Raw genomic sequence first — 22796 nt, 5'->3', positions numbered from 1 at the left:
ATGTACACACATTCAAAGCTAGGTTGGTGGCAAAAGGTTACACTCAAACTCAAAGAATTTACTATGAGGAAACGTTCTTACTAGTAGCCAAAATAAAGTTTATTAGGATACTTCTTGCCATAGTTTCCTTTTATGATTACGAGGTATAAAAAATAGATGTTAAAACAACTTTCCCTAACTGGAAACTTTCAAAGTATGTGTACATAGCACAACGAGAAGGGTATGAACATGCCAAGTATCCAAATAGAGTGTGTAGGCTTGAAAGGTCCATCTATGGACTTAAACAAGCATCACGAAGTTGGAATCTATGCTTCCATGAAAAAATCAGAGAGTTTAGTTCTCTGAGAAGTCCATATGAGTCATGCGTGTATGTCAAAGCTAGTGGGAGTGTTGTTGTGTTCCTATTATTGTATGAGGATGCCATACTACTTATAGGAAACAATTTTCTTAAGCTGGAAAGTGTAATATCTTAGCTCTAGAAGTGTTTTGCTATGAAGGACTTAAGGGAAGCGGCATATATACTTAATATAAGAATCTATAGAGATAGATCTAAGCATTTAATAGGACTTAGTTAGAGTACATATGTGGAAAAGGTATTTAAAAGATTCATTATGGAAAATTAGAAGAAAGGATATGTTCATATAATTGCGTGAAATTTAGTAAGTCCCAGCGTCCTAGTTTTAGTGATGCGTGGGATAGAATGAGTTAAATCACATATGTTTCGGCTATAGGATCGATCATGTATCCTATGACATGTACTCGTCCTGATGTGTTGTATGCTTTGAGTATAGTAGTCGATATCTGGAAAAATCCTAGATTAAGTCATTGGATAGTTTTCAAGAATATTTAAAAATTATGAAAGATATGTTGCTTTTGTATGGTGGTGAACAAGAGCTTGTTGTGAAGGGATATAGTGATGCAAGTTTCAAAATACATAGAGATGATTCAAATTCACAATATGGATGGGTATTCATTTTGAATTATGGTGCGGTGACCTGGAGAAGTTTCAAACAATAGATGTTGGTAGACTCAACATTTGTTTCTGAATACATTGCTGCTAGTGAATCATCCATGGAAGCTAACTGGATCTACAACTTTATAGGCGACCTTGGAGTTGTTCTAAGTAACAAAGATCCATGGGAGATATTCTCTGATAAAGAAGGTGTAGTCATTTTGACTAAAGAATCTAGAGATTAAGGAAGGTCAAGGCGCATAAAGAGGAATTTCCCCTACATTCGAGATATATCTAGTTGTGAAGCGAGCATCGTCAGAGGAGAATCCAGTCAATCTGTTCAAAAAGGGATGACCAAGGAAAGACATAGTGTGGATGTAGGAGTATAGTCATGAGATATGATGTTAAGTTTAGTAGGTAGTTGATTATTTTGAAACATTAGAACAATGAATAAATTTTGTAATTGTTATGGTGATTAAATAATGGAGATTTATTTATATTCAAGTATGTTACCATTTATAATTAATATATTATTGTGTTTCATTTTTTCATGTTTAGATCCCCACTCCCCAAGTATTAATTTACTCAAACTCCACAATCGATCATATCTCCTAGGAGTAAGTATTAAGTTAATGTTGTCGTGAAGTGTTAGTAGATAGTCTATAGTGATAAGACATAGCATGGAGATTATGACTAACATTCATGAGTACTTAATAGAGATTCAAGTATAGGAGAAACCCACACTCAGAGAGATTACCTAATGGATTCAATCATGATTAATTCCGAGATAATAATATCTTTTTTATTAAAATGGACAGACAATGAGTTCTTTGCATACAAATTGGTTGTATCTTATTCTTACTCGAACGTTGTAGGTAACTAGTTGTCATAACAAGTATATATACGCATGATTAAATGAGTTGCAAAAAATTGTGTAGTCAAAGTTTATTTGTTCCTTTCCACCTCAGCGGGAAAAGTGATAGCATGGGCCCCTTAGTGATTTGACGATGACATTGAAGTACTAGGCCTGACCCAGACTAAGTTGATGTATTTAATTAGTAGTCTGATTTGATTATCATAAATTGGAAATCGATAAACTGGATGTTGAAATGTTAGGCGATTCATTATCCATGACTCAGTTCAAAATGATATCTTCTAGAAACAAATAAATAACTAATCATTTATCTAAGGGATGACTTTTGATTAGATCAGAGTTTGGCAATTGTTGTGGAAAGCACGTTGTGTTGGTTATTCGACGAATATTTGACTAATAGTAGTTGATGACTTGTCCAAATGGGAGACTATTGGAAATAGGTGTCCAATGTCATAGCTAATTGGTATAACTTTAGGAATAATAAGAAAGTCCTTTTAGGGTTGTCGTCAAGAGTTAAAATAGCTAGAAAAAGATTTAAGAGCGTGAGATAAATAGTTGATTAATTTATTACAGGCTAATAAATTATTTAGAAACTAGTTGAAATTAATTTGGAATTAATTGAGATTAACTAGAATTAATCAGGATTTATTTAAAGGTAAAGAGGATGAATATTGATTGAGAAAAGGATACATTTTGGATCCCCACAAGGGGTGTACAGTTTTGAGGAGATCTTGGAGGCTTCCAGAATCGATCCAAGTAAAAGATAAAGAAAGGATATGAATTAGGATTATATGTGATTATTTAATTAATTCAAATCAACTTTATCTACAAGTTACCTTAGCTATATAAAGACTCATCTAGCCTTCATAAAACCCGATTCTACTATTCGCAAGGTTGATATTTTCGGTTGTCAACAACCTATCTCCTCTCTTTTAAATTTGCTAGGGTTTCAGTCTTTTAGGTGTGATCCTTTAGATACATTCCTACTTTGGGTGCTAAATCCTTTTGAGAGCAACCAAGAGTTCAAGATCTTCAAGGAATCAATAGTATATACAATTATACTCTAATTGTTCGTAATTATATCCCTTTTGATAGTTTATATTCATAGTTTTAAAAGTATGTTGCCATGATAGTAAAACATAGATCTATGGTGCATGTATACTTAGGATTATTATTGAATGCTTTCGTTGATTAAAATTTGTGTATAGATTCATAGAAAACCCACCATTTTCATAATTTCACAACATCTAACATAATCTGTTAACAAAGATAGTCATAAAGACCATTTGCATATAAGGTTTCGTCCAAAGGGACCATTCATGCAAGAAAAAGTTTCGTGTGGACTATTTCATGGGGAAAAATCATAAGGACCATTTGTGAAATTTTTTAGTAATTGAAATTTAAAATTATAAATAAAGAAAATCGTTTGATCAAAAATTTTTGAGATGAAAAAGTATGAATTTGTGGTTTTGCTATGACCAGAGTATAAATCTCTATTTCTAGAGACAATCTTATTTTGCATTTTGTATTACATGCTATAAAAATTATAATGTGATTTGGTTTTAGACATTTTGACTTTAGAAATCGTAAATGAAAATGAATAGCATACTTACGTCACATAAGTAACTTTCCAAATATATATATATATATATATATATATATATATATATATATATATATATATATATATATATGGGTCGTTCAAGTGAGAACACAGTTTAAAGTGAGAACATGAGGACAAATTTCAGCCATTAGATTTGTTGTATTTAAGGGTCAAGATTAATCAATCGTGATTAATATGTATTCTATTGTGATTTCTATATGTGACAAAATTCAACAGTGATTTATACATCTTTAATGAGAAGTATGTAACAGCAACTAATGATAAAAAGGTAATTGTATCAAATAAGAAACGACTCTCGATAAACCCTCGCGCAAAAATCTACCCAAATCATTTCCATTTGGGTCAAACGACCTTCACAGAATCTTCATCAAAAATTCCAAGAGATTAGGTTAATCGTTTTAAGTTATAAATTTGAAGCAAGATGAGTAAATCGATATCACAGAGATTAAGAAGGAGTCCAAGAATGGTGCAATTAGATTTTCAATCAAAGTTTACTAACACGGCTGTCAATGTTATCGATCTTGATCTAGTCGACGTTTTGTACATTGAATCTGGTAACATAATGATATTTTTTTGGTTATGTACATTTGTAATTAGGGTTTTCTCGTTGAGGGTTTTTGAGAAATTAGGGTTTGTTTTTTGATTGTCGGTAAAATTGCAGTTGTTGATTGACAAGTATTTGGTATTGAATAACAGGGTTTTGTGAAATTCGGTTTTGGTTTCAATTTTTTTCTTGTTAAGTGAACTGGTCTTGACTGTGAATGGTTTTGTGTGTATGGATGTGTATTATATGAGTCAATATGCTATGTGGAATGCAAACATATGCAAATATGAATTAACGAGTATGTGATAGAGTTGTTGACTAACATATATGTTGATGATTAAGAAGGATGTAAACAATTATGCAATATATTAAGAAGGACGTAGACAGTTGAGCATGTTAACAATGAAATTGTTGATATTTGTTATGCATTAAGTTAGATTTATTCATCCATGAGTATATGGAATCATTATTAGGACTAAACTGGAAAAATAGAATACATAAAGGATTAAATGGTATATGGTAAATCTAAGTTGCTTCAGACTAATAAATTGTTTTCTATGATTAATATTCAAAATTGTTTTCCTTTTAGACCCATACTTTGAGATTATAAAATAAGTATCGAATGCAGAATTATGCGCGTATGAATATGTAGTATAGGAGTCAAAATTCTGTATTGAGTATGTTAATATTGAAGTTGTTTATTTTTTTGATGCTTAAATGAATGTGTATTCATTTCTGAATACATGCATTCATGCATATGGTCTTGACTGTGAATGATTTTGTGCGTATGAATGGGTGTTATATGAGTTAATATTATGTGTGAAATTGTTGATATTTGTTATGGATTAGGGTAGATTTATTCATCTATTAGTGTATAGAATCATTAGTATGATTAAACTGGAAATAATAGAATACGTAAAGGATTAAATGGTATATGGAATATCTAAGTTGCTTCAAACTAATAAATTTTTTTCTCTGATGAATATTCAAATATGTTTTCCTTTTAGGCATTATAAAATAAGTATTGAATGAACAAATATGCCCGTATAAATGTGTAGGATTGGAGTCAAAATTTTGTATTGAGTAACATTGAGTTTGTATATTTATTTGATGCTTAAGTGAATGTGTATTCATTTCTGAATATTCAAAATTGGTATTCTAGTAATCCAATACGTTGATATCAGAAAATAGTTAATATGTGAACAGGTTTACTTGTATAATTTGTTTGTAAAATGTAATATTGATTATGATGATAACAATGTATTGATAACAAAATGAAAAGGAAAAGGGTTGAAAATAATGTTAGGGATAATGTGAAAGGGAAAAGGGTAATTGGATGTGAGGATAAATGTAAAGAAGGGAAGGTAGGAACAAAATTTCAAAGGTTGAGTACTCGTATGTCTCCAATAAATTGAACTTTTTACATAATCATCAACTTCAAGCCTCGAATTCCATATCAAGAAGTTGAACTTTTTACGAAATTCTGGATTGTTAACTATGTTCAAAGATACCTAGGAATTTGTAATTGTAATTAATAATATATTTTTTAAAATTTGGGTTGAATACACTAAGACAAGAATAAATACCCTCAATGGCAATTTAGATGTGATATGCCACATGCAAAGCCTATGAATCGATTGTCGGAAAACAACTTCAATGGATTTCTTCATTTCATGGTCTTGGTCGGATAAAACCAACAATGGTTGTTTGCCAAAAGCTTTAAGAAAAGATTTCAACAACCATTCATAGGAACCAGTGTCTTCTCTACTCAACAACCTAGCACCAAAAGTGACACACCTCTTGTGATTATCAATTCCAGTAAAAGGAACAAAAACCATATGGTACCTGTAAAAGTATTTGAATTAATATATATATTAATAATAAATAAAAAATATTAAACTACAATCATTTCCAACCTGTTAGTTCGAAAAGTAGCATCAAAAGAAACTACATCACCAAAATCTTTATGATTGATCTTGGATGTTTCATCTGCCCATAAAAGAGCATTCAACTGCTTATTCTCAACTCGATACTCAAAAGAAAAATTCTTAACATTCTCTTTTCTGTTATTCAACTTGTCCACTAACATCTGAGCATCACTACCAACTATAAAGCATTTGAGATCCCTCATGTAATTTTTGAAATCGTCAATTAGCCTGCCTACAATATTGTATCCACCAAGAATACTTGTATACAACTTGTGAGCTATGGTTACACCAACATTTTGATTAGACATTGTAAGAATGAAAGATTTTTTAGTGTCATCCAACTGCCTATGATGACGTGAAAACAACATATTGTCTCTTGATATAAGTGGATGATTGTGTTTTTCTTCAAATTCACATAACCACAATTTAGTAGTTCCAGGGAAAACTTTAAATCGTATACGCGCGTTGCATCCAGTTCTAATAGTGCCAACCTTTCTTTTAATTTTACTTATTTTTGGCTCCAAACTATCAACATGAGATATATTAAGGAAACCTTCCCTGTTACTAGAAGATATTTCATGTACACAATTCCACACTTCTTTTTGTTTGTTGACTTTCTAACATCAAAACTTGTTGCACATGCATATTTTCTGTACATGTCTTCAATTACATCATCAGATAGATATTTATGGCCTATTATTGGCTTAAGATCATCAGGGACAGTTGGAATCCAATAAGATTTACCGGCTATTACCAATTGTTGATCAACGCAATCACCTTTTCTCTCTTTACATGATTCAATGTCTGTAACATCTAAGAAGGGACAAGTTAATAACAGAAAACAAATCACAAATCAACAACTCAAATAAAATGAAATATCAATTTTCAATGAAGTCTATGAGTCTGAAATTGGATCCTTTTTTTATAGTATACCAACAATATGCAAAACTTGGAATTTGTTTGACACATTTTTAACGAAATTAAATATAAACAATAACATACTAGGGAGTTGAACTGTTTCATAAATATTTTCAGGAAATGTGAACTCCGGTTCATTGTGGTGATCCATCCTGTCGACTTTTTCAAATGATGGATTATCATCATCAGTTGAAAAAAAATTCATCCTCACTTGACAAAAATTCATCATCAACTGATGCAGTTTCAACTTCATTGATCTCATCATCTTCATTGATCTCGTCTATATCATGAAAATTGTTGGGGAATGACAAACCCATTACTGGATTCTTATGAAAAACTTTCAGAACAAACTACAACCGAATATCCGATTCAGTATGGTTTTTAAATAGAGATATTAGAAACTTGGAATTTTTCAATAAGTTGCCTGATACATACGATTGATGATGATTGGCACTTTCATAAATGTTTGTTACAAATAATATTAAATGTTCCTTAATTATACGATGTTCCTTGAAAGATTCATTAAATTTGATTAACTAATCCAAAAATTGTCATTATTATTGTAAAATAATATATTTTTTTATTTAATTAATTATATATATTGATTGGCTGAAATTTGTCCTCATGTTCTCACTTAAAAAAAAGTTTTCGCATGAACTTATATATATATATATATATATATATATATATATATATAGCTAGGTTATTTTGTTTCTTATATTTATTGTGTGCTAGAATGCACCAATAGGAATTTTGTAAATTAAATAATTATTTAATTAAATAAATATAAATATTAAATGATTTCCATAATTATATGTATATTAAATGATATCCATAATTATAATTTTTTTTATGGAAACTAATTAAATCCATCATTAATCTCAACAATAACATTCTTTTAGAATGAATTCGTATCTAGGTGTTTATATATGAGTTCGTATTTTGTTTCAGGACTCGCTCGCTTAAACTACAATAAAGTTGCATTGAATATGAAAAACGAGAGTGTATTCTACAAGAATATACTCTCATTCTTCTAGATATGAATTCATTCTGAAAGAATATTATTGTTGACATTAATAACGAATTTAATTAGTTTCCATAAAAATGGGTTATTTTGTTTTTACTAAGTATTGTGTGCCAGAATACACAAATCTGGACCAACGGATGAAATTAATCAATGGACATGATTTGAGAGTGTATGATATTACAATGGGATAACATGTACCATATAATCACACAATTTTTAGCAAAAGGGTATTTTGGACAATTAACTACATTTATAAAAGGAAATTTTCGAATTTTTAGGGATGATTAATTCTCCTAATTTAAAAAAAATCTGAATTTTTTAATTAATTCAATTTCAATGTTTACTGATTTTATTCTATCAGAATATTTTTTGTTAGATGATATACTCTTTCAGAATTTTATTATAATAGAATATTATTGAAGAAAAACAAAATTCTTGAATAAGATGTTGAAAAATAACAAACATTCTAATATATATTCTTATACATCCGAACTTAAATACAAATTCATATATATTGTTACAGACTAAAAGTCTTATACATTTTAAATATAGTTATAAATATTCTAAAAGAATAGCAACAAAAATGAATAACATTCTTAAAAAACAACAACATTCTGCTAGAATACTCTCGTGCTTCATGTTTTCTTCTTGAATTCTTGAATTCTGAAAGAATGTTGCTGTTATTGGATGTTGAATCCTGAAATTCTGAAAGAATATTGTTGTTTTTCTTCATTCTTTGAGAATAAAGTATCACATATCTTTTTTTTTTTTCATAAGTTACCTCATCATTTATGCATCATCCTAACATACATTAAATTCCAACAAAATATCTGAATCATGAATATTTGAAAGAAACACATGTTCCTGCTTACATCACCACAAAAAATACACACCAACTTTTAGCTTTTGTTTTCTTCTTATTATCTACAAAACTCAGAATTTTGTATTTTTTTATATAATTTTACTCAATTCAAATGGTTTAGAAAAACAAAACAACAATCAAACTATATATTAGTCATAGATTAGCATTGTTAGCATTGGTTAGACTTGTCAATTTAATCAAATCATTTTTATTAATAATTAATAATTACAACTAATTAAAACTATTCGAATATGTCATTATTCATTCTTATTATAAATAAGTAAAACTAATAAAAAATAATTACGTGAAAAAAACACAATTCCAAAATCAAAAGTCTATTCTATGAGCAAATTCTTACTGCAAATAATGTTTATTTAGTTTTTATTGTTTGGATGCTTTTATCTGATTTATATTGTTTCAAGAGAGCAACATGGCAAAAGCATTCTACTAAAAAATCATATGTACCAAAAACTAATATAATATGTTTCTGATCCTTTTTAGTATATGTAAAGAAATGAAAACTAAATCTATTGAAAATACTTTTTTTAACACATCGGGAAGATAAAGAAAAGAAAATCGATTAAGTACAAATTGCGAATAGAATTCATACATCTTTATGTAAATCAATTTAATTGCAATAAACAATTATCCAAAATCGAACGCATAAAATCTATTAAAGAAAAAAAAAACAAGTTCAATAAAAAAAACATATAGATTCATTGGAGAAGGATAATTTTTCATAATCATTTGGTGACCATGGCGTGTAGTTGATGAACACAAACGGCCACATAAGTTTACAGAGAAAATAACATATGTGATATGATTAAATAAGGGAGATTCAATTACTTATCCATGATTATAGGCATTTAAATTGGAAGGTGATGTAAAGTTACAAAATTACCCTTATATTAATTTTTAATAATTTTATTATTCCTAAATTCCTATTGGTGCATTTATGCACACAATAGTTGCTAAAAACATTTGAACCTAACTCACTCTCTCTCTCTCTCTCTCTCTCTCTCTATATATATATATATATATATATATATATATATATATATATATATATATTAAGCTTGAATAATATGGTTTACTTGATTGTTTAAAACTAATATTATTTTGACAAAATAAATCAAATATTGTAGAATTAATCGTTATAATAATTCAAAATGAAATAGTCATAGTAAAATATATTTTTTAATGATAAAGAAACAATGAAACCAAAATTTTTGTAGGGTTACATGAATTGAATAAAGTACTTTAAATAGTACATTTTTTCATTAGGCTTGGAATACAATCAGTACAAACATTTTGTGAAAGAATGATCTAGAAATCTAGAGACTTTGAACATCGAGAGGTAGATAGAGAAACTCTAGGACTTTTTCTAGACATAAACTAAGCATTTGAGAGAGTGAAAATTTTCGAATGCCTATAACTAGAAACAAGTCTTCTATTTATAGGGGTCTTGTAATAATCTTGAAACCTTGAGACCGGGAACCGCGAGTTTACCATATATTTCTTGAAACATTATTGATTGCCATTAATTTGTCATAAAATGAAATGGCCGACCAAGGGAACTCTCATTTTCTTGTGGATGTAACTTTCTTGAAAAGTTTCTAGTCTTCTTATAAACGATAATCTTGAAAAGTTTCTTATTTTCTTGTAATCAATGCTCATCAACGTCAATTTTTTGACATCATATCATTACTGATTAAGAGCGTAATGATCTGCAATCATCTTGATAACGGTTTTGATAATAGAATTTAATAGGTAGTGTATACGCACACAGTGTCTAGCACACACCCGGTTTTGAAAACTACACTTTTGATAAAGTTAGAAACAAACTACCCTACATTGAAGGTATTACACCAAAATTAAATGAAATTGATTAGTCTTCATCATATGGATCATCAAAGGGATATTAAGCATCTTAGAATAATTCGTTTTTGACAGATCGTGGAGAATCGTCTAAAACTGAAGAAGTCTGGCAAATTTCTTGTAATAACTTTTGAAGTTCTTCAGGGGAAGAACTGGAAGCGTCTCTGATTCTAGCAATCAAGGTGGTATCAAAAGAAGGCATACTATTGATAAATTTGGCTTCAATTGTTGGTTTTTGAATTCATATCTTTTCGTAGTGTTTGATTATAGCTCACTCATTGGCTTGATAAATATTTAACTTATCCCACCATTTTGCTTGGAATTGCCGATTAAGCCATGGAGGAGAAGAATCTTTGGCTTCTTGATAATTAAAAGTCCATGACATGATCCACGGAACTTTAAATAACATTGTGAACTATAAATGATACTCAAATTCTGGAATAGGTTGAATGAATAATTCTTTAAATTTAAGATGCCCAACATGAATATCTTTAGGTAAATAGCTTGGAAGAAGACTCATGTATTTATACCAATTGATAAAACATCTTGGATATTCACAATAAAAATTTATATCGAAAAAAGATAAACCAAGAGTGTGAATAGTTACCAACAAAGAATGCTTTCATCCATGCTTCTTGATAATCATAGTAAGAAAATTTGGGATAAGCAGGGAAACCCACAAGAGGTTTTTCATAATGAAGGTTACCAGCCCAGTTTTCAGGAGAAACGGTTTTCATAATTTATGCTTTGATAAAATAAACATTTCTTTCTTTAGAATTGGAATGTTGGACAAAACGATCTGAACTCGAATCTTGCAAAATAGTCTGATAGTATTCCCTTGTTTTGTAAGAATCAACATAAAAGATGTTCCCTTGACCAAATAGATGATTTGTGAGAATATGAAAACCTTGATATAATTTATGAATTTTAAAATCTTCAAGAATTTGATCTCTTTGAAAAATTTGGTTAGGAATGTAAGGGGCTTTAGAAGCAACGCTAGAAGTAGCAAGTTTTGAATTTGAGAATGTGTAGTTTTAACAAAGGGGTTGAATGTCTTGATTGGAGAAACATCAGGGGTTACAAGTTATGATTGAAGGATATCGGTAAAAAGTTGAGTGTTTTTTTGAAGAAGTGGTTAATGGAGAAAATAGATTTTGCCTAGGGAAAGGAACAAATTGTTGATTAGGCATCTTGCCTTTATTTTGGATGATGATGAGCTCATTTCCCCTGTAGAAATTCACAAGAAAGAAAGTCTGATAATGAATTATTTTCTCCATTTATAAATTTTCTTTTGCTACTTTGTATGCTTTTGCCTTACTTTGTGCTTTGTATGATTTTTGTTTCTTTTGCTCTACTTTGTGACATAAATTTATCGGTTGTTTCCAAAAAAAAAAAACAATAAATACAATAAAAATTTGTAACGCCCATATAAATTAGGAATATGAGATAATATAAATCAATTACAATTAATTGTACAAACATATTAAATGAATGGTAAAAACATAAACTTTGTGAGATAATATTACAATAAATATCTTAAAATTTTATAGCGTTTAAATAAAAAGTAATATTAATAACGAAAATTATATATATATATATATATATATATATATATATATATATATATATATATATATTGGACTACAAACATAACTTTAAAATATAATAAAGAACTAAATTTATAACTTATGAAATACCAATAATTTAATTTTTAAATTATAAAAAATGAAAACTATTATATTAACATTTTTATAAAAAAATTATAAATATCAAAATATGCAATTATACAAAATATATAATAACATGTATCACAATGTTTCAATATTTTAATATGATAATGGGTGAAAGTAATGGGGGCGCAAACAAACAATCAGAAGCATGTGTTTTACGGAAACCCTTCCTGTTGCAAGCCCCTTTGTTTTTATTTTTAAAAAAATTATTTAAAAAACAGGTAGCAAGTTTTGAATAGCCTATCCATTCACGTGTCTACTTGACTACTTATCATTGAGTTAATGTAACAAGAACTTTTCATTGCAAACATGATTTAAAATAAATGGTTAATAGCTATGGTATAATATTTAAAATATCAAACGTCTGGCTCTCCACGTTATATTGTGGACAGCCTTTAGTTTTCGTTTATTCTACTTCCGGATTACCAAGGGATGGTATCTATGCATCGTGGTTTTGTTGAAGTGCATTTGGGATTTTCCTTGGATTCTTAGAGTTTGCTTGTTTATAATGCACAACAACTAATTGATAAAGGGTTTAATATGGGAAATGTTAAGAAAAATATCAATATTTTAGTTTACGAAATAGTTCCAAAATAACTTTTTAACAAAAAAAATCCTAAAAACTAGTAAATAGTAAAAGGTTGTATTTTGATCGTTTTTTGTCGGTTCAACCGGTAACAAATTAATTTGGAATATTTCGTAAACTGGCCCACAATATTAAGACATTTTTGTAAATTGACCTAGAATATCGAGGCTTTTCTGCAAAAATCTATATTTTTATTTTTTTATTAAAAGCGAAAATAAAAATATTATTTTTTAAATTCGTTATTATTAATATGATTACATTTTAAATACATATTTATCCATATAAAAATATATTTATGTGTAAAACAATATGTATAGATATAATAAATATATATGAAAAACGTTTTTATATATTTTTTTTACATCTTAAGAAACGTTTTCAAAGTTAGTTTCATATAAACATATTTACACGTATTATTAAACATAAGAGGAACGTTCTTGAATCCCTAAGGGGGTGGACGGTTATGAAGAGGCTCTAGAAGCATTCTAGAAATCGTTCTTGGTAGTAGATAAAGAAAATATTTGAATTATGATTAAACATAATGATATAATTAATTCAAATCAGTTTTATTTGTAAGTTACCTCAGCTATATAAAAACCCCATAGCCTTAAGAAATCCAAACACACACCTTTGATAGGTTGAGAATTCGGTTCTTATAGTCCATCTCCTCTCTCCATGATTTTCTAGGATTTTAGTCTATTGCGTGTGAGCTTTTAGAAACATTCTTACTTTGTGTGCTAGATCTTCCAAAGAGCATCAAGGAATTCGAGATCTATAAGTAGTCAAGAAGCAAATACGGTTTTGCTTAAAGGTTAATAATTATATCCATCTTTATAGCTTTAATCTTGTAGTTTTAAAAGTAGGTTACCATGATAGTAAAATCTAGATTTAGGGTGCATGTACACTTATGGTTATTATTAATTGCTTTCATTGCCTAAAATTCATGTATAAATACATATAAAACCCAACGTTAGGATCCTTATGACACAAACTTAATAGATTTTGTGTCCATGTAGTTGAGCCAAATCAAGCTTCTAAATCATAAACACCATTTCCCATTGCATTTATTAATTAAACAAAACATAATATTACAACCAATTTTGGTTACCCATATTAAATTACAATTTATAGTCCATAAAATGGAATAAACAGCAATACTTATAAAAAAATTCTTTAAAGCATACATAATTCAAAAACCATATACTAATTCACCCCTTAATACCCTTCAAACTAATAAAAATTCAACAAATTTAGCAAGTGATCATGAAATAAAAATAAAGAAAACAAACAAAAATGGAACTAAAATAATCATATAGCCTTGAAATAAAAAGTTGAAATGAAACCAACCTTCGGAAAGAATCCATCCATATCATACTCATGGTGTCTCTCCCACACTGCTTCTGCCTGTTTGACATTTTTCATTCTTTCTTACAACTAACCATAACTTGAAACTCCCAAAAATTAAGAGATGAGAAAATATAAATTAAGTGATTAACAACTTTCAATTACCATCATATTACAGTCATAGAGATCAAGTAATCAATTTAAGTTGACAATTGAACTTTTGAGCATCAAATTTCATAAATAAGTATTTATAACTTGTAGAGCTTTAGAACATTAGAAAGCAGAAGTCGTGTCAAAAATGGATTATAAAATCAATTGAAAAAGTGGACAATCAGTAATCGACAAAGCTCGGAGAGTGAGAAAAATATAGTCGTAGTCCGATTGGGGACTTCACTTTAGCTTGGTGCTTCACTCAATCGTTTGGAAAATTGCCACCATTTTTTGACGTTTCAATACCTTTGTGAAGTTGATGAAATGTCTCTAAATGATCAACATTAATTTGGGGCGCCAAACCAGTTGGGTTGTAGACGGTCGCCCGTGTTACTCCTTTACGGACTCGACTTGAGGTTGACGATAACAAAAGTAAACAACAAAAACAATCTTTCTTTTATATTTTTTGCAAATTCTTCGATTTACTAAATCTCAAAACATCAATAACACTAAGGACAAATGACATATTTATAATAAATTGTTCTAATCTCATAAGGAGTTAAATATCTTTAATTTAATTTAAGAGATAATTACTAACTAGAAAAACAAAAAGAGTATAAAATTCTATCATCCTAAATTAAAATAAAGACCAACTATAACAAAATTCTTTTGGAATCAAATTAAAAGTTTAAAACCCATTAAAATGTACCAAACCCGTAAGCTCGCCACTCCAGAGGGGCCAAATTATGGCCCATCTAATTGCCTCCAAACAACCCCTGTTGGCCTGTTTAACACAGTTTTTGGAAAATTATTTACTAAACTTTATCAAATATATAATCCTATAATGACAAATGACATATTTAAAATAGTTTATATTAATTTTATATGGGCTAATTATTTTACATGTTATAACCTAATCTTAGATTCATCTAAAAACATTTACATAGACATAACAGGTAAACGAACAACAAGCTATATTACAACTCTTTTTTGGATAGCAAAACTATTTTTCTTTTTATAACATCCATGGATATTTGGGTCATAACATTACTAAGCATGACCCGTTAGACTCTATTAACAGGCTCTATAGCATCTGACGCAAAAAAAACTGCTAATTATGTCTACTTAAATATATAATTTCTAACTAAAAAACGTTAAAATTTATTACAATTAAGATAAACACTAATCTAACTATAAAATAATTTTCAAAATAAAAAATGAAAACAAAAAGTATTAAAACCCACAACTCCAAAAACGGCCCATTAACGGACTACTAAATGGCATTTTTAATACCTCTAGACTCGTCCACTGTTTTCAAACAGAAACTTACTCTCAAACTTTAAAATAAACACGAATGTACCGAGAAATGAGTCGCGATTAAATTATCTCTAGATTTGGCAACAAAGCAGGTTTGGAGCGAAATTCAAACTCTTCTAACAAATTTTAGAATTTGACTTTTTCTAATTTGTTCCACTTGCTCAACGGATATTCCACTTACTAATCCGACCTATTTATAGATTTCACAAATATTATTCATAAAATATAACACGAATCACATATTATTTAATATTTAAAATACGATATAATAATAATTACATTTTACCCAATGAACCGGAAACCGACCTCAATGATGGGTTGGTGATGGATGTTCAACTACTTGATCGTGTTTTTAAGCTGCCTATCACCACTGTCAAAAGCATCCATCATAACTGTCGTATGATTTTGTCTCAGGCTTTGAAAGCAGCCATTTCCAAAGTGGTTGCTCATCCCGGATTCATTGAAGCGTGGGTTGCTCTGTTAATTCTTCCTAGGTGTACTCTTCAGGTGTTCAGGCCCAAGAATAGGCAAGAAAGTAGATCTAGCAACAGGAAGTCTTTGCAACATCGTAATATCTTGAGCGCTTTAGCTACTTGGGGGACTGAAGACGGTATTACCAAGCTAGTTAAAAACTTAGTTGACAATGCAAGACTGGAGCAACAAGATAAAAAAGAAGAGTACATTCAGGAGAAAAGAACACCGAGCAGCACCAATGTCAGACAATGTCTTCGTAAGGTTGCCGATGGACATTTTACTGCAGCGGTGAAAGTTTTATGTTCTTCGGGGGTTGCTCCATTTGGAGGTGATACCACGAAGGCATTGGAGGATAAGCATCCATATAAGCTACTGTCTTCCATGCGCAACACCATATTTTCAGAACCTCCCCTGGTTGTGGATGTTGACAATGTCCTTGGGGGAATTAAATCCTTCCCTAAAGGTACCTCATGTAGGAGGGACGGGTTGAGAGCTCAACACATTTTAGATTCCCTTTGTGGAGAAGGTTCGGCTATAGCCAAATACCTCCTGTGTGCTATTACTTCTGTGGTTAATCTATGGCTTGGGGGAAGATGCCCTTCGAGCTTGGCAGAATTTGTTGCCTCTGCTCCTCTCACGTCGCTCTTAAAACCTGACAAGGGAATGCGACCTATTGCAGTATGTACTATATGGAGACGTTTGATTTCCAAGTTAGCCATGAAAGGGGTTGGTAAAGAAATGGCCAAATATCTCAATGATTTTCAGTTCGGAGTCGAGGTGTCGGGTGTCGCTGAGGCCATTTTGCATAGCGCCAATAGGTTGTTGAGTGAGCGCCACGATGACAAATCTCTCTCCATGCTTACCGTGGACTTCTCTAATGCCTTTAACCTTGTTGACAGATCCGCATTACTTCATGAGGTCAGACTGAGGTGTCCCTCTATTTCCTTGTGGGTAGAATTCCTATATGGTCAAGCAGCAAGGTTATATCTAGGCAACACACATATCAGGTCTTCTACATGGGTTCAACAAGGAGACCCCTTGGGACCACTTCTCTTTGCCATTGTGTTGCATCAGCTCTTACATAAGATTAGAGACAATTGCAAGCTTCTGCTCCATGCATGGTACTTGGATGATGGCACACTTATCGGAGATTCGGAGGAGGTGGCCAAAGCATTGGACATCATTACGGTGACTGGTCCAAAATTGGGCCTTCAGCTGAATATCAAGAAAACCGATATCTTTTGGCCCTCGTGTGATGGTAGGAAGTTACGGGAGGGGCTATTTCCGGCGGACATCGGGAGGCCGCCTTTGGGGGTGAAACTTCTTGGGGGAGCTGTTAGTAGAGATGCTAGTTTCATTCGCAACCTCGCCCTAAAGAGAGCCGAAAACGCTGTGAATTTGATGCGCCTTCTTCCACAATTGTCTGACCCCCAGAGTGAGCTCCTTCTTCTTCGGTCTTGTATGGGTATTGCTAAGCTTTTCTTTGGGTTGAGGACGTGCCAACCCGTTTACATGGAGGAGGCGACAATATTCTTTGACAATGTATTGCGCGAGGCGATTGAGGACATTGTGGTTTGTGGGGGCCCTTTCTTTGGTGACATACAATGGCGAATTGCTTCCTTACCCATTAGGTTTGGAGGTTTGGGTTTATACTCGGTTGTAGAGGCTACCTCCTATGCTTTTGTTGCCTCAAGGGTCCAATCTTGGGTATTGCAAGACCACATCTTACGGGATAGCGGTATACATGGTATGGATTCTGATTATGATTGTGCCTTGACATCCCTTCACAACAAGCTTCCAGATTTTGACCTTAACAATTTTACTACTAAAGACACCCCCTAAATCCCAGAATACACGGGCGAGTGCCTTTTTTCATAATATTGTCCAAGATATGGAAGTGCATTTCGACATGACGGCTCGACAGAAAGCGGTTTTCCAGTGCTTACGTGCACCACATGCTCAAGATTTTCTTCTGACTATCCCTATAGATGGGCTTGGCCAACACATGTCTCCCATGGAGTATTGTACTATTCTCAAATATCGACTCATGATTCTCATTTTCCTAACTGACGAGATATGTCCTTTGTGTCGCAAGACATGTTTGGACTCTTTTGGGGAGCATGCAGTTCACTGTAAAGAACTCCTGGGGTTCAAATACAGGCACGATATGGTTAGGGATGTCTTGTTTGACATATTTAAGCTTGTCAGGGTTTCCACTAAGAAAGAGGCACCTGTTAATTTCTTGACTGACCCGACAGAAGGAAGGTCAACCCTCAGACCGGCTGACATTTTGATTTTTGGATGGGTCGGAGGGAAACACGCATGTGTGGATCGTACAGGGGTATCCCCTCTCGTGGGCCTGAGGGCTGGGGGTTTCACAGCGGGACATGCTGCTTTAAAAGCAGCCACAGGCAAAGTCACCAAACATGAGAGATCGTGCCTAGAAAATCAACACATGTTCATACCATTTGCATTTAATACGTTTGGTTTTCTCGCACCGGATGCAGTAGAGCTTCTTAAAAGAGTACAACGAATCATGCATAGTAATGTTATATCCCCTAGATCTTCGGATGTAGTCTTTAAAAGAATTAGATTTACCATTCGAAAAGGCTTAGCGGCACAGCTTGTTGCCCGTTTGCCATCTCACTCATTGTACGATGACAATTAAAAACCTCACAAATAACAATTTCTATCAATTTAAATAAGATAAACTAGTGAAGGATCCCCGCGTTGTGGGGATCAAATTGAAGGAATAGGAAAAATTGCAAATCCTACAAGGGTAAATTGGGTAAATTTGTCAGTTGTTGCTCATTGACTGTAACAGGTAATCTCAAACTTTCCCTTTGACTCTCCTCTATCATCACGCTTCATTACAACTTCTTTTAAGCTTTCCAACTCCTTGTCCTTAAAACTCTGCAATAAATACCAAACTAATTTTATTTCTTTGTGTATTATAAATAGCAATTTACTTTTTTTTTTCTACATATAATCAATGTTATCAATGCTATCCATCGGCTAAAAGTGTATGATGTATATTTAACTGATTTGTCATGGAAAAAGTAATCAGATCTATATTCTAACTATCCAAAAAAAGGTACTTATCTATCTGGCTTGGTTTATTTTCACAATACATATCTTAATAGATTGAAACTACTTATATATCATATTAGAAAGATTCTCAGATTCATTAATGACAACTGTTTTATTATTGAGTTAACAACATCAAGTGTAACAACACCAAGTGTAATATTTGGGTTTTTTTTTGGAAATTGTGTGTATTAAGGATTATGCTATTAATATTTCCATAATGCAAATAATGAAATTAAACAAACATAGTACTTCCTTACCAGTAAAAGCTTAAATTAGCATACCAAACGAATCAAGCCGATTAAAAAAATTCATAGAGTCGGTGGATGTTTCTTTCATCAGACGTTTTTAAGTTGCGATTCTCCTATGGATTGATCCGACCATGAATGCCTAATAAGCTGAAAAAAGAAACCCATCCTTGAATGGAAAACTTGAAGATGAAATACATAAAGAAGGTTAAAAACCTGAAATTAAACACTAAGTGACCCCAAAATTTGGCAAACCTGACTCAAGCATTTTATCGAGCACTTGGTGTGCATCATAAAAGTTACCTGGAACAGACGCACCATATTCCCTGCATTATAACAATGGAATGTTCAATTTATTATCAATTTATACATATCAAGAATGGTTTTATGTTGAGGTGAATCAATAACAAAATATCATTCAGATACCAGCTTATAATCTCCTGCTGAGAAATTCAAATGAACATATGAAGAGTTAAAAAAGATACATTTCTATATCACTTTATCTGAATTAACCCTCCGTCAACAGCCGAATAAAAAAAATCACCCCTCCAAGGAGCCTGTAGAAATCAATCTCTGTCAGAAAAACCAATCTTTAGATTTTTAGATGCTTAAGAAAAGAAAGAACAGAGTTTATCATGTATGAAAGGTGTTATCCAAGAACTGAGAAGTGAGGTGAAGAAGGTCAGTAACAGAGTTTATCATGTATGAAAGGCGTTAAGGCGACAAACATTAGATGTTTTTTTACCTGTTCATCAACATTTTTGAAGCAGTCTAGAGTTTATCATGCATGAAACGAAAAAAAACTATCATCAGTGAAGGAAGAGAAAACATTATATCTATCAATCTAAACAAATAGGATTACAGAAAACTGGGTTGGAATCAACAACAAATGATAAAACAATCACTTGAATAAGCCTCATGGTTTCTGAAATCTCTTATTATATTGTCAACCTAGAATGAATTTTTGTCCCAGCAGTGCAGATGTCATCCCTGAAAAACAAACAAAATCAACGCATACGAAGATAGACAAAAGAAATGGATTTTTAGGCCATCAGGTTATTAATTTACGAATTCATGAGATTAGATATATAAGGTTTCATGTTAAAATGAAAATTGAGGATAGATAAGGTCAAATCAAATCTAGAAAAGTAAGATTATAATACAATACAACAAACTGGTATTGGTATTACACTATTACTACTACCTTTGCATTGAAAATGTTCAGAAATGCCTCCAGTGATGGGCAACATATCTTGCATGATCCCCAATCTCTTCTTCAATTCTAAGTAACTGCGCAAAACTTAATTGATTATTAATAAAAGTCACCCTAATTAAAAGTTGAAATAAGAATTAGTAATAAAATTTGGAAAACTCAAATTTGGAAATAAGTATTTAGTTCAACACTTTAACTCGGTAAATATGTAATGGGAATGGGCCGACAGTTTGCAACTGCCTAGCCTCTTTAAATTCTGTTAGGTGAAAATGTTGACTGCAGACTACAAATTTGGAGTTTATTTAGAGTTAACCTCATGAAATTGACACCATTAATCCATACATCCTCAAAAATTAGAATTTACTTCATAAAATAGACACCATTAATTCATACATCCTCAAAAACTAAATTCTCTTTAATTCATTTTGTATTTCAAAAACGACATCTTACATGCTGAAAGCTTTTCTCATTCTGTTTGTTCGAGTCAAAGATTATCAATGGAAACGTGCTCTTCTCGTGGTAGCCAGAAACTCTTTCTATTGTCGCTTCTCCTACAAAAGATGAAGCCAAAACACATACACAGTCATCATAAACTCAGTTACCTATTTTGACTAAAGAATAGAAAATTCAACATCCTAAAATAAAAATTGAAGAACCAATACATTTAGTGTATACTAACTTATACTTCCACAATCGAAACAAAAACAGACCACTTTGACCAGAAATAGAGATACATATTACAGTCCATTCCCATTCCACGGGAAATCCAAAAAATTTTAATCTAGCAAAAAAAGCCCTAAAGCCCAAAAATGAGCGAAGTGCTACCTTGCGAGCCTTCCGCAGCCATTAATCACTCCAGACGTCCACACAGAGGGCCTTTGAAGATGGTCGACGATCTAATTGGAAAGCGAAGGCAGCGACTCGGTGATGTACTGTCAAAAGAAGAAAGAGGCAAGATGGTCTTAGAGGGCTAGAGAGAGGTGGGATAGATTAAAAGCGACGATAACTGGGTTAAATTGATTGCAATGCATAAGAACCATAGGACGGACACGTTGCAGGGATGACGCAAAATCGGGGAAGAAGATGGCTCGGAAGAGACGAAAAAGGTAGGGGTGGAAAAAACTGGAAGGAGGCTCGTAAGAGAGACTGTGATGGCAGAGTAGAAGGTGAAGATAGATGGTCAAGAAGACGATAAGTGAAGGTGGATTGGAACAACAATCGTTAAAAGTAGAGGGGTAATAAACCTTAGAGCGAAAGGAGATTATCGTTCAATCGGTTTAGAAAAGTGGTAGGATGGAGCTGAAATGGATACAAGAAGCAGTGAAGAGGTGGCGGTGGGCACTAATTAGATTTCTATTGACTTCTAAAACACGGGGCATAGGAGGTGGAAGATACGTGGGGGCAAATGGGAAGGAGAAGAGGGAAACAACTTCAGAGAGAAGAGAGAAGCAGGTGGCAAAATAAAATTAAAAGCAAATTAGTGAGAAAGGAAAAAAAAAAAGAAAAAGTTTGGTCCAATCAACAGCAAGAACTGTTGAATTAGGAACCCTATATATATATATATATATATATATATATAGCAAACATGCATGGCAACGTAGACACAAAGACGAATCTTAAATAAAATAAATGTCTACTACAACAAACATGTATTTGATTGGAAAATAAATGTTGTTAGCATACAATTACACTTTCATAATATGCAGTTGATTAGAGAAGAAAATGCTGTTGTCGATTGATGATTTGTTTTAGTTGAGGTGGGTATGTGTTTGATCGGAGAAGAAAGTAGATTGTCGAATGTTGCTTGAAGATTTTTGAGTTATAAATGACAACTTAGCAATGCTCCCTTTAGAATTTGGAAACTAGAGTTATATCGAAAAAAAAAGTTAGAGAAATCAAAGAAACGTATAGTTAAATGGGATCGATTATAAATGGAACGGATCAATAATCATCCATACCTAAATGAATAAAAAGTTAAGATCCAAACCCATGAAACTGTTATGGATTTGGATGGGATTATAATTAAAAATCCCTATGTGT

At 31.7% G+C, this 22796-nt stretch overlaps 1 protein-coding gene and 1 long non-coding RNA gene across 8 annotated transcripts; both read right to left on the bottom strand.

Moving 5' to 3' along the window:
- Positions 1 to 3056: 3056 nt before the first annotated feature.
- On the bottom strand, positions 3057 to 7157 carry LOC145059338 (protein FAR1-RELATED SEQUENCE 5-like). Its single transcript, XM_079007199.1, has 7 exons — positions 7052 to 7157; positions 6856 to 6999; positions 6507 to 6735; positions 5911 to 6399; positions 5581 to 5839; positions 5419 to 5505; positions 3057 to 3083 (listed from the first exon to the last, which is right to left on the bottom strand). The coding sequence occupies exons 1-7, from the start codon at positions 7155 to 7157 to the stop codon at positions 3057 to 3059; spliced, it is 1341 nt and encodes a 446-aa protein (XP_078863325.1).
- Positions 7158 to 18781: 11624 nt separating this feature from the next.
- LOC145095873 (uncharacterized) lies at positions 18782 to 22229 on the bottom strand. 7 transcript variants are annotated; one of them, XR_013703740.1, is made up of 9 exons: positions 21582 to 22226; positions 21207 to 21307; positions 20748 to 20833; positions 20449 to 20533; positions 20289 to 20314; positions 19970 to 20100; positions 19799 to 19869; positions 19556 to 19693; positions 18782 to 19121 (listed from the first exon to the last, which is right to left on the bottom strand). It is a non-coding gene; the product is annotated as an uncharacterized LOC145095873 (long non-coding RNA). The 7 variants fall into 7 exon arrangements; XR_013703739.1 differs by having other exon boundaries at positions 19970 to 20314; positions 21582 to 22228; XR_013703737.1 differs by having other exon boundaries at positions 20289 to 20533; positions 21582 to 22227.
- Positions 22230 to 22796: the final 567 nt, after the last annotated feature.

This window comes from Lactuca serriola, chromosome 1 (assembly GCF_051521515.1).
Source record: "Lactuca serriola cultivar US96UC23 chromosome 1, Lser_US96UC23_V15, whole genome shotgun sequence".
In the NCBI taxonomy this organism is placed as follows: domain Eukaryota; kingdom Viridiplantae; phylum Streptophyta; class Magnoliopsida; order Asterales; family Asteraceae; genus Lactuca; species Lactuca serriola.
The sequence above is the reverse complement of the archived record's forward strand: the minus strand, read 5'-3'. Positions and strand labels throughout refer to the sequence as shown.

What these genes read in the sequence shown, in the direction of transcription:
- LOC145059338 (XM_079007199.1), bottom strand. Translation starts at nt 7,157, where the DNA reads ATGGGTTTGTCATTCCCCAACAATTTTCATGATATAGACGAGATCAAT. An exon ending in GCTACTTTTCGAACTAACAG is followed by an intron (nt 5,840 to 5,910) that starts GTTGGAAATGAT and finishes ATACTTTTACAG; the next exon opens with GTACCATATGGTTTTTGTTC. An exon ending in CATCTAAATTGCCATTGAGG is followed by an intron (nt 5,506 to 5,580) that starts GTATTTATTCTT and finishes ACAAATTCCTAG; the next exon opens with GTATCTTTGAACATAGTTAA.